At 41.4% G+C, this 12,636-nt stretch overlaps 1 protein-coding gene across 2 annotated transcripts in view; it reads right to left on the bottom strand.

Moving 5' to 3' along the window:
- Positions 1-2,285: 2,285 nt before the first annotated feature.
- Positions 2,286-12,636, bottom strand: part of cars1.S (cysteinyl-tRNA synthetase 1 S homeolog) — a 32,819-nt gene continuing 22,468 nt past the window's right edge. Inside the window, exons 16-22 of one of the 2 annotated variants that reach the window (NM_001087317.1) lie at positions 9,590-9,658; positions 9,314-9,395; positions 9,090-9,170; positions 8,225-8,292; positions 5,358-5,417; positions 3,258-3,341; positions 2,286-2,664 (exon numbers count right to left, since the gene is read on the bottom strand). In NM_001087317.1, the coding sequence (NP_001080786.1) occupies positions 2,530-2,664; positions 3,258-3,341; positions 5,358-5,417; positions 8,225-8,292; positions 9,090-9,170; positions 9,314-9,395; positions 9,590-9,658 (579 nt within the window). In that variant the 3' untranslated portion in view covers positions 2,286-2,529. The remainder of the gene's footprint in view (positions 2,665-3,257; positions 3,342-5,357; positions 5,418-8,224; positions 8,293-9,089; positions 9,171-9,313; positions 9,396-9,589; positions 9,659-12,636) is intronic. The other variant, XM_018259431.2, reaches the window with a different exon arrangement.

The following is a 12,636-nucleotide window of genomic DNA, read 5'->3' as shown; positions in this document are numbered from 1 at the left end:
GTGCCTGCACTTTAGGATGGAACTACTTTCTGGCAGGCTGTTTCTCTCCTACTTAATGTAACTGAATCAGTCTTGTACTTTTGTTGGATTGCTGGAAGGTAGGGGGGTGATATCACTCCAACTTGCAGTACAGCAGTAAAGAGTGACTGAAGTTTATCAGAGCACAAGTCACATGACTGGGGGCAGCTGGGAAACTGACAATATGTCTAGCCGGATGTCAGATTTCAAATTGAATATAAAAAAAACCTGTGAATTTCAGTGCAGAATTCTGTTAGAGCAGCATTATTAACTGATGCATTTTGAAAAATAATCGTTTTCCCATGACAGTATCCCTTTAAAGGGGACCTGTCACCCTAAGAAATAATTCCAAGTCCTATTTTATGATGTTAGTCAAACAAAATAAACTTCACTTAAACTATATTAATTATTTCAATACGGTTTCTTCTAGTCTTGAAATTCACAATCACATCAAGCAGGCAGACGCCATTTTTGGACACTGTTATTCAAGCAAGCTTAGCATTGTGTCAACATCTTCTTTATGTGCCAGAATGGGCCACCTGATACCCAGGCCTGTGCATTGGCTACACAATTAGGTGACGAGGAGGGAGAATGTGGGGAGTGCATTGTAATCTACGAAGTCCAGAAAGGAAAATTAAATTGCTTGCCTCTTACACATGGCCGTTTTTGACTGCGATCCCCTGCGTTGCTATTTTTTTCCTTTCAGCCGCAGGGAAGCGCAGGAGTTGACGCACTCAATTATTTTGAAAAGGGCTGTACACACACAGATGCATGTAAGCGCAAAACGCAGGCAAAGTTGCCATATTCCCTTGATACTTTGTCTTGTTCCAGTCTCTTGATGGTATTTTCCTTGGTAACTAATCTACTCATTAGCAATGGGAGGGGACAGTCAGACACCCATGGGACCTGCCCAACTTCCACACAATGTTTGCAGGCCGCAGGAGGAACTTATACATCACTCATACTGTGCCCCGCTTCTGCCTCCAGGTTCTCCTTTTATATAGATTTGCACCTGCAAGGCCCACCTCTTCTGAGTCGTTACTGCAGAGTGGGCGCAGGCTTATAACTCGCCAGGTTAGGGTCAGGTGTGGGTAATAATCTGCCAGGTTAGGGGCAGGTGCAGGTAAGAATCTGCCGGGTTAGGGTCGGTGTGGGCAAGAATCTGCGTTAGGGCCAGGTGCGAGTAAGAATCTGCCAGGTTAGGGCCAGGTGCAGGTAAGAATCTGCCATGTTAGCGTCGGGTGCGGGTAAGTATCTGCCGGTGCGGGTAAGAATCTGCAGGGTTAGGGTTGGGTGTGGGTAAGAATCTGCGTTAGGGTCAGGTGTAGGTAAGAATCTGCCAGGTTAGGGCCAGGTGCAGGTAAGAATCTGCCAGGTTAGTGTCGGGTGCGGGTAAGAATCTGTCGGTGCGGGTAAGAATCTGCCTAGTTAGGGTAGGGTGCGGGTAAGAAGCTGCCAGGTTACGGTCGGGTGTGGGTAAGAATCTGCCAGGTTACGGTCGGGTGCATGTATAAATCTGCCAGGTTAGGGTCGGGTGCGGGTAAGAAGCTGCCAGGTTAGGGTCGGGTAAGAAGCTGCCAGGTTAGGGTCGGGTACAAATCTGCCAGGTTAGGGTCAGGTGCGGGTAAGAATCTGCCAGGTTTGGGTCGGGTGCCGGTAAGAAGCTGCGAGGTTAGGGTCGGGTGCGGGTAAGAATCTGCCAAGTTAGGGCTGGGTGCGGGTAAGAATCTGTCAGGTTAGGGTCGGGTACGGGTAAGAATCTAAGTTAAGGTCAGGTGAGGGTAAGATTCTGCCAGGTTAGGCCAGGTGCAGGTAAGAATCTGCCAGGTTAGGGTCGGGTGCGGGTAAGAATCTGTCTGGTGCGGGTTAGAATCTGTCAGGTGCGGGTAAGAATCTGCCAGGTTAGGGTCGTGTGCGGGTAAGAATCTGCCAGGTTAGGGTCGGGTGTGGGTAAGAATCTGCCAGGTTAGGGTCGGGTGTGGGTAAGAATCTGCCAGGTTAGGGTCGGTGCGGGTAAGAATCTGCCAGGTTAGGGTGTGGGTAAGAATCTGCCAGTTTAGAGTCGGTGCGGGTACGAATCTGCCAGGCTAGGGTCGGTGCGGGTCAACAAAAAATTCACCCCTCGATATGTCACTATGACTCATTAGCTACTTTCTCCCCTGTTCTGGTCCACCTGTTCCTGTCTCTCCAGCATATTTTACAATAGTTATCATGTCACCCTCTTCCAAACCTCTGTGGCTTTTCCTGCAGACCAATTACACCCAAAAGACAATTTATAAAGAATTTATTTGTGATTGGTAGTTGGGAACAAGAAGTTTATACTGAGGGCTATGAGACACAAGCAGAGCTAGAAAATACCCCAAATGAAAGGTTAATTGTGGTGTTCATATTGGCGGTAATTTAATGGCGTTGCCATTTATTTACAGAGTAATAAATATGTGCATGGTGGGAATATGAAAACGCACATTTTCTGCTACAAAACCAATGGCCCGGCACAAACTCTACAAATCCTCAAGCTGTGGTCCCATTTTGGACCATTTGCAAATATTCTTTATGTAACTTTTCTTGCACTTCAAAGAGTTTGCGGAGTTTCTTTGTTTGCCCTTTGCTCAATTCCTTGCCCTCTGTATCATGAGTGGGGAAACCCTGGAAAACAATAAGGATATAAATTCAGTACCAAACAAACAAGTGGGTAGAATAACGACCCACATTGGAAATCTGCCAATCTCTCGGCACCATGCCAGACATCAAAGAAACAGTAAGTAAAGTGGTTTGGTAACCCCAGAACTAAGATATTATAGTACCTTTGGGTTAATACCAGTGACTTACACCAACACTGCACTGCATGTTCAGATGCAGAAGTAGCAGAAGTCAGGTGATAAAAAATATGAAGAAGGTATTGTGTGAACTGGAGAAGTGAGAACAGGAGATCTGGATTCTGCCACTTCATTAATAGTCAGACTGCCCAGAACAGGGATGACTGACGTAGTTGGGCATCTTAAATATATTGTAATATATAGACAAACAATCCCTGGGCATTTATTTAGTAGATTAAGGCGAAAAATGTCTCAAAGTTCATAATATATTTATAATGGGAGAATGCAGAGGACCTTTTGTCTTATCTGTAGGGTTAGGGTTAGAGTGTATGAGAGTTTTGGACTGTGCCACAAGTGAAAGGTTAGTGATTTTAAAAAAAATTGAAGCCGAGCAGCTCAGGCACCAGTGGGAATTTAACTCACGCTTTCATCAAACTGGGAGTATTTGTCCGTTTCCAGTGTAAACATTTGGCTGGGAGAGATCTTCATCTTCTCTAACTTGGCTGCCTGTACAGACACAAAGTGAGACACAGGTCAAGGTGCTGTGTGTGAGATTAGAAGTTAAACAGATAGTCATCAGTTATCTCCCCTTGGGCCCCTCTGCTCTTAAAGGGGACCTAAAGTGAAAACATAAGCCAATTCTTAAAAACCCCTCTATTTGCATTAAGAAATGAGGTGTTCCTCTGGAACCATTGGCTGCCACAGTTATTAATCTAATAAAAAAACAGAAGCTGGTTTTTATGTTGCTTGCTGGTTTCACTGTATTATAGAATGGCTTATTCTTTTTTGATTGATGATTGCCATCTTTCAAATGGGGGGGAAGTGCACTGACCCCAACAGCTAAAAAACATTGGTCTATGAGGCTACAATTCTTTTTTGTAAATATTACTTTATTATTGTTTATATTTCTATTCAGGCCCCTCCTATTATTCCAGTCTCTCATTCAGGACACTGCTTTGTTGCTAGGTTAAATTTGACCTTGACAAAGCTATTATTGCGAAAAGCGCGTCGGCGTTTGGAGTTCTTTTAACCTCATTTTAAAAATATTCTTTAGTCTATTGGGTTTCGACGGAATAGAAGGGGTGGGGAAAGATATCAACTTCAACCTGTGCTCGGTTCACTATTTTCTTCTCTGATACTAAAGCTCACAAGAACCTGTGGATTTGTGGTTTTTTAGTCTTATACATCTCTTCTCAGTCTCTTCTCAGGATTTAGATTAAAATTTGAGACCACAGTCCCGGGTACTCTGCTTTCTTTGTCTTTGTGGTGTCCCAGGGATAGAAAATTTAGGTAGAGATTTGGGACAACTACACCTTCTCCATTTCCCAATTTCTCGCTTAAACTTTGAACCTGAGCATTGTGTGTTTTTTAATATTTATCCTACTAATTGTGGTCCTCTTTATATCAACTACCTTATTTATTAACTGTTAAGCACTGTCAAGCACTTTAAACTTAATGAATTAATTTTTAAGCTGGAATGAATTCATGGTAACTGCCAGCCACAAGTAATTAATAAGCACTTATCACTTTACAAATATTGCAATTAATTCTTCAATTTGATTGATTGTGGGTATATTTGTAAATTATACGATAATACACCTTATTGTAAGGATACTAACCTGTGTTAAGTAGAATTGATTTTATTAAGGATCATATCACTATAATTTTAAGCTTTACTATAATTAACAGAATGAACTGTATTGCACTTGCACTTTTAGTGTCATTTAATTAAGGTTTAATTTAATTGGTAGTTTTAACTGTTTAAATTATAGCACTGCACTTTATACTCTTAATTGGTCTGTGATTACTATAGGTAATCAGAAACATTACACTTTAACACAGATATTATTTAATAGGTAGTTGTAATAATTGAGAGACTGCTGAGCGAGTGTGAAGCAAATGGGGTACTTTTTCATCTTCAATAATTAGGTTAAATTTGACCCTATCAGCCAGAATGGCTGATGACATTCCAAACGTGAGAGCTGCTGGACAAAATGCTACAACACAAACAATTGCAAATTGTCTCAGAATAGTAATGTGTGTGTCATACTTATATGTGATTTAAAGGTGAACTACCCTTTTAAAAGCCATACCTGTCTGTTTACATTCGCTTTACTGCTGGATCCGACTCCTGAAACAAGGTAGCAGAAGCAATTGACTGACAATTGACTGACAGGCCTGTAGGAGAACTGACTTCTGCTACACTGTTTTAAGCGTTAGAACCAGAGCAATTATCAGCTTTCAGTCGAAATTACATTTACACACAAATATTAAACCACTGAAAATGTTGATTAGATTGACATTCTTTTACATTAAAAACGAGTTTTTGGGGCGAGTACCCTTTAAGAGCAGGCGCACGCCAGCTTGACAGACAGTGATTAACTATTGAAGTATAATGGACAGTGATGAAAAACAGACACAACAGTGCCCAGTGCAAACACAGCCAAATGACAAGCAGTGCTATATCAATTAAAATTAATCATTTGTATGCTCATTCTTGTCAACAATGTGTATGCCACTCACCTCCTGCTGCTGTTTTTTCCTTGCTGCTTCTTCCTTCTTCCTCTGCTTCTCTTCCTCAGCCTGAGAGGTAAGGAACAGTTAGTGCTATTCTTCATGAAAATAAAGACCAAGGAAGATTCCCCTTGCCAGTGCAGAACAGTAAGTATCTTTTATAGCTTAAATGTCTATGGCCAGTGCATTCTCTATAAGGGGGAAACTTCTGTCTCGTGCTTTAATATTAAGGATAAATCTACATCCTAATGCTAAGTTGAATGAAGTGTTGGCTGAAAATAACTTTATTTTTGAGATGTACCTAAATGGAAGGTAGCAAAGCTGGAGGAAAAGGGATGAATGCAAACTGTGCAGGACAATGACATTAATCACTAAATAATATAAGAAGAAAGTGGAAATCAGGGGGAAAACCATCCACGAGTGAAAGGATGCAACTCGTTGTAAGGGCACCGCTAGTGCAGGAGTTGACTCATGATCTGAAAGATCCCAGACCCCAATATGAGTAGACTGTCGCAATTCAAAGCCCTAGCCACAGTTCAAGACTTTTTGCAGTTGCATTCTATTTTTAACCTTTTTTTTTTAATTATGACATTTACACTTGAATGTTCCTATGTGCCCAGCAGCTCAGTAATCCAAGGGCAGACTGTGAACTGTTACAATCTGCTACATTCTGTATATGTTTCTCCATGGGCGGAGAGGGAATTTTGTTTTTGGGGAGGCTACTTAACCCTTTAAGGCTGAACTCCATGGTGCGTTGATGTCTGATTCGTCGCCAGGCAATGACATGCATGCGACGTGCAGAAGATAATGGAACTGAATATGAAATCGCAGGTACAAACTACATGTATCCGACTGTCATATGTGAATGTTGCATGCTGCGTCTTCATCCGACAGTCGGATACATGTAGTTTGTACCTGCGATTTTTGTTCCATTATCTTCTGCACATCGGACACGTTGCATGTGTGTCATCTCCTGGTGACGAATCAGACATCAATGCTCCGTGGAATTCAGCCCTTACTTGTCAGGACTATTTGGTCTTGCATGTCCAGTAAACACATGGCATGTCATAAATCAAAGTACCTCAGTAAATGCCAGAAACGTATTTGCTTCTAACAAGTGGCAAGATGGGTACTGTATGGGTCTAGTACTTATTACCCTTGCTTATCACACTGCTGATTTAAAAACACTGGCAACAAAGTGAACACAAGGAGGTTGTACACTGGAATTCTACTCTATCTATCTTGCAAGGCAAAAGAGGAAGTATCTTTAATTTTCCTGTTTCATTTTATCTCACATTTACCCAGAAAAACCCACTAAATGCCTTTGAATATCTATGGGTATTGAGAGATGTAGTTGAACACCAGTTTGGGGACTGCAGTATGAACCCTGTAATAACTGAAGTGGAAGGTTTTGGTAGGATCCAGTGCAGACTTAATAGCATAGTATCTCCACCACTGAATAATGTGTGATCAGTTATTTATGGCACATTATTCAACAAAAACACTGGATACTGACACCCAAGCACATGATATAGTTGGGTTGAAATACAATGACATACATTATGGCACAGTGGCTCTGGGTGCAGACACAGAAGAATGCAGATGAGTGGAGGGGATGTTTCTTGGCCAGCATTTATAAAAAGCTCAGTGTGATATTAGAGAAAGCAGTAGCTGCAGCACAGATACACTTTTTCAGGACAGACCCCTTTAGTCTTGTCTCACATGTTACCCTTTTTTTAACTTTTGTATTAGTTTGCTTACTAGTTTATATCCTGTCCCTACTCTATTCCACTTTTCATTTGAAATCATTAAATTTGCTTTCTACCATCACCTATACATTCCAGTTTTTTTACCCCTTTCTTTATCTCTTGTTTCTTCTTGTTTACCCATTTTTCCCTTATATTACTTTCCAGGTCCCCTTGTATTTTTTCTACTAAACTTGCACTTTGGTGACACCTCTCCCATGTTTCTGTTATCTAATTTAACTGCACACATAACCTAGGGACTTTTAGATATTCGTGGCTGCATGCCTTTTCCCTTCAAAGTCTAAAGCTGGCCATTGATGCAAAGATCCAATCGTAGGAATCATTGTACGATCAGACTTTCACATCTCCCGAACTTGCCACTAACCATTCCAGTCAAATAAAGTACAAATGAACAGATCAGCCGATGTTCTGCCCCTGATAGCAATCATACTAAAGTTATGTCAGACCAAAGCTAGTGACAGTCTCCCTCTGAAAATCGTAGGATCGGCAATACATGAAGCAGCCGACAGAAATCTTTTAACCTGTTTGAGCAAACGACCGATCTCCGCAGGAAAAAAAATGTCGGGACTCTCCACACTCGGTCGAAAATCGTACGAATCCTCGATTCGTACGATCGGATCTTTGCGTCTATCGCCATCTTAAGTCCCGGTCCAGCCACAAGGGGATTGGCTAGGCTAGAGGAGGGCTCAAATTGTCTTCATCCAGTTCAGCCATTCACATTGCAGCAGAACCGGGACTTTTAACTGTGATCACAAGCCCTGTTGTGGATTATTCGAGTTGCCCACTTGTAATGCAGGCTCAGACAGAATAAACAGTTAGTAAACTAAGATTTTTTTTTCTTTTCTCCTCCTTACAGGCAGCCTTTATTAAAAGCCGCCTATATATTTCTCAGTAGCATTTATGGAATGTTAGAAGTAATATACCAAAAGTAGAACAAGTCTGTGACCCCCCCCCCCATTCCAGAGCTGCTCTAGAGAGACATGAGAAGGTAAAAAATTATACTTTAAACTAAACAGAAAGCAACTGAAAAAAAGTTATCGAATATATCTCTGCTCTATGGACAATTCAGGGCTTGGAAAGTGCCTGTAGCATTTATATATTTCATTTTACCTTCCTCTTCTCTTCCTTCTCCTTCAGTAAAGTCTCTCGGTCGACCAGTTTGACAACAGTGGGAAGCCCTGAAAAGGAATATTATTCTCCAATGAGAGAAAGTTCAAGCAGAACACACATTCTTGGAAAGAAGGGTCCCAGGCCTCACAATCAATGAACATTTGAGGCTGAGATCATGGACAGGCTGGAATTTACTCTTCTGAGGGGCTAGATTATAAGTAGATTTGTTTTTCCCCAGTGTGCCATCTCATAAAACACTAAGAAATCACCCATAATGCTTGGTTAGCTGGAGGCACTGGGAAAATGGTAAATGAGGATGCAATAGCTTGCTAAACAGTCCAGTTCTTATGTGTAACACGAAGGAGCAGATTTATGAAGGGTTGAATTGAAAATTCTAATTTTTGAAAAAATGTTAAATTCAACTAGAGAGTTATGGAAATTCAATTCAATTTTTTTTAAAAAAATTTAATTAAATTTTCGAGATATATCATACTCTGGCCCTTTAAGAATTTGAATTCGACTATTTGCCACCTAAAACCTACCAAATTGCTGTTTAAATCAATGGGAGAGGTCCAGGGACCAATTTGGAGATGTTTGCAGCCTTCCTGACATTTGAGTTTGATCAAATTTGAATCGGGTCGTATAAATTTGTCCGAGTTTCAAAAATTTTACTTTATGAATAAATTTAGACTAGTCGGATTTCAAATTTATGGGAGTTTACAAAAACTCACATGAATTCTAAAATTTATCTTTTGATAAATGTGCCTCCCCATGTAACTCTTTAAACATAAGTAACATCTCAAATGCAATCTCTAAAAATCAAGTGGTGTGCCCCACTAACAGGGTTGTGAGCAGCTTCCCGCACCTTCATGGTCCTCCAGCCGCACTCCAAGTTCAGGAAGGATGTCATCACGCAGCAAATCACTGAGTTGTAAGACTTCAGTCACTATTAGGAGAAAATACAAGGGATCGAATCAATCACCCATTGTCCTGAACAGGCCAGCAGTCAGCACAGAGCTGAGAGTCACCCTTCCCAATAAATGGGAATTCAGCTCCTTGTTTGCGCGGGGAGGCCTAGACTGGAGTTACCTTTGTGCTGCCGGGCAATCTGTCGGACCCCTTCTCTGAACTGTGACAGAACCTGAAGATATGGCATAACTGTGCTTTCAAGCTGAGAAGGGAACAGAGAGAGAAAGGATCAAATTAAACCCCAAATCATTTATTCCAGGAATTATTACCCACTGTGAATATTTACTCCCACAGCCAACAGAGGAACCCCACATTAAAACCATACATTTGTCAAGTTCACAAAGAACTTCTAGTTGTTAAGTAGAGGTACTGACCACTTGCTGTCAAGAAACTTACATTCATGCTGTTTTCACTTCCACCAATGGGAAAACCAATCACTTCTTCACCCTCGATTGCTCCAAACACCTAGAAAATTATTTCTGCAGTCAAAATCTTGTAAAATGGATATGATATGTATGATAGATATGTATGACATAGACTGATTTCTGCTTGTAGGTTTAATGGAACAAAATTATGGACCAGGGTTACTTTGGATGTTTAAATCATACCTTGGCTGCATCTGAACAGAGTTTGGGCCCTTGGAGTTTGAGACATTGTAGGACTGAGGCAGTAAGACTGTTTAGTGCCTCCAATCCAATCCATTCTCTCTAAAACAGGGTTTGGATATAGCTTCCCCTTGCTGAATGTCTGACCATCTGTCAGAACAAGGAGTAGCAGGGTTCAATGTGACTATCCTTCTGGAGTGTTTTGAAAGTCTTAACCTACAGTTGTGTAGCAGTTTAGACTTGGGAAATGCTATCCAACAGAGGCTGTGGATGGCTGTGCTGGTTGATTCTAATGTAGGGTCTGGAATCCTGTGGTCCAAGAAGATCTGTGGCAGGGCATAACTGCAGGCTAGAGGTTGAGGTTAACCAAGAATGTATCCCTTCCAATTTGTGTGCCCTGGCATTACTGAAACAGGCAAGCTGATGCCAATGTGTTGTGCTTTTGTACGGAGTATACCTTCATACAGCCTAACATCCATACAGGCAAGATCCTAGCACACAAGGCCTACCAAAAGGATCACGAATCAGGCAATATGTACTCTTATTACCCCATAGATATACAATTAGAAAAAGGGCTACTAACATTATCTGAAAGGCAGGGGGTACAAGCATCTATGAATTTCATTGTGGAATTGCAGGGCCAGTCTCACTGATTTCTACTGGTACATTGTTTGTAAAATCTTCCAACTTTAGTAGGCATTTGCATAAGCTAGGCCTTTTACCATTTATGAAGAGTAGTCCAGCAGTGTGCAATCCCAAGCACCAGGGGTGGGGGAGTCAACAGTTAACTACCACAGGCCAAAGGTGTACTTTTCCATAGAATATGAGAAAGAAGCCCAGTGAGATGAAGCCTTGGGTAAAGGGACCAAATACTTTCATACGTATCAATTTCTATTGTGGTATAAGCCATACACCAGTTGCTTACCAACTCTGTTCTTCCATTCCCACTCTGTAACTTATTGGTCTGTATATGAGGCTCACCAATGGGCCTGTCAAAACCAATATCTTGCTGAAAATTGGACAGATATCAATCGGGCAGGTTTCAAAATTCTGCTGGATGATGAGCGCATTGATGCAGCTCTATATGGCTAGCTTTGATGCAATTGAAGTTGATAAAAATACTGTGAGACTAGCATCATGCAATTCAAAACTGCACAATGTTTTTTTTTTACTTATAAACCGCTTATGATACCATGTCAAATTGTAATTACTTTAAACCAGGGGTCCCCAACGTTTTTTGGACCTGGGACCGGTGCAAAATATATATATATTTTTTTGCAAAGACCGGGGGTGGGGTCGGCAGCAAGTTTGGACACGCCGGCGTCCAATTTGGCATGCCTCGTTTTGTGCGCTGGGGTCTGCAGCCCAGTGCAGGAGTGTCCGCGGCCCGCTTCTGGGCCGTGGACCGGCGGTTGGGGACCTGCTTTAAACCACTTGTTTTTTGGTGTTGCTGTTCCTTTAACTGAAAAGAATATAGAGGTTTTTCTAGAAAACAAGCTGTGTAACTCTAGGCAGTGTCACTCAGTGGCCACTATAGCAAATAAATGTTACTATACAGTAAGGTCCATAAATATTTGGGCAGAGAAAACTTTTTTTAATTTTGGTTCTGTACATTATCACAATGCATTTTAAATTAAACTGAAGTTGAACTGCAGACTTTCAGCTTTAATTCAGTGGGTTGAACAAAAAGATTGCAAAAAAATGTGAGGAACTAAAGCCTTTTTTTAACACAATCACTTCATTTAAGGGGCTCACAAGAAATTGGACAATTGACTCAGAGGCTATTTCATGGGCAGGTGTGGGCAATTCCTTTGTTATGTCATTATTAATGAAGCAGATAAAAGCCCTGGAGTTGATTTGAGGGGGGATTTTGCTGAGTACAGACAACATGCAGTCAAAGGAGCTCTCCATGCAGGTGAAACAAGCCATCCTTAAGCTGCAAAACAGAAAAAACCCATCCGAAAAATTGCTACATTGGTACATCCAGAGAAAGAAAGAAAGCACTGGTGAACTCAGCAACGCAAAAAGACCTGGACGTCCATGAAAGACAACAGTGGTGGATGATCGCAGAATCATTTCCATGGTGAAGAGAACCCATTCACAACAGCAAAACAAGTGAATAACACTCTCCAGGAGGTAGTCGTATCAATATCCAAGTTTACCATAAAGAGAAGACTGCGTGAAAGTAAATACAGAGGGTGCACTGCAAGGTGCAAGCTACGCATTAGCATCAAGAATAGAAAGGCTAGATTGGACTTTGCTAAAAAAAAAACATCTAAAAAAGCCAGCACAGTTCTGGAAAAATATTCTTTGGACAGATGAAACCAAGATCAACCTCTACCAGAATTATTGCAAGAAAAAAAGTATGGAGAAGATGTGGAACAGCTCATGATCCAAAGCATACCACATCATCTGTAAAACATGGCGGAGGCAGAGTGATATATTGTTATATAAGCACTGTTGGGATCTATGGTGGGTTAACACTTGAGGAAGAGCAGTTTAAACCTTTGATCATGACCTGTGTGTCCAGAGCACATTTGGGAACCCCCCATTTTTGACGAGGGTATTGGCATTCTAATTTTTTTCTCAGTACTTATAGCTGGCGGTGGGATAGGCCAGTACCATATACCTTTTTTCCAATATTTTTGGCACTGGGACACTAGTGTTTATCCATGATGTGACACAGGACAGAAGCAGCCGAATGAATTCTGAGGTGTTCAGAGACATACTGTCTGCTCAAATCCAGCTAAATGCAGTCAAACTGATTGTGAGGCGTTTCATAATACAGATGGACAACGACCCAAAACATACAGCCAAAGCAACCCAGGAGTTTATTAA

The sequence above is a fragment of the Xenopus laevis genome, chromosome 4S (assembly GCF_017654675.1).
Source record: "Xenopus laevis strain J_2021 chromosome 4S, Xenopus_laevis_v10.1, whole genome shotgun sequence".
Taxonomy (NCBI): domain Eukaryota; kingdom Metazoa; phylum Chordata; class Amphibia; order Anura; family Pipidae; genus Xenopus; species Xenopus laevis.
The sequence above is the reverse complement of the archived record's forward strand: the minus strand, read 5'-3'. Positions and strand labels throughout refer to the sequence as shown.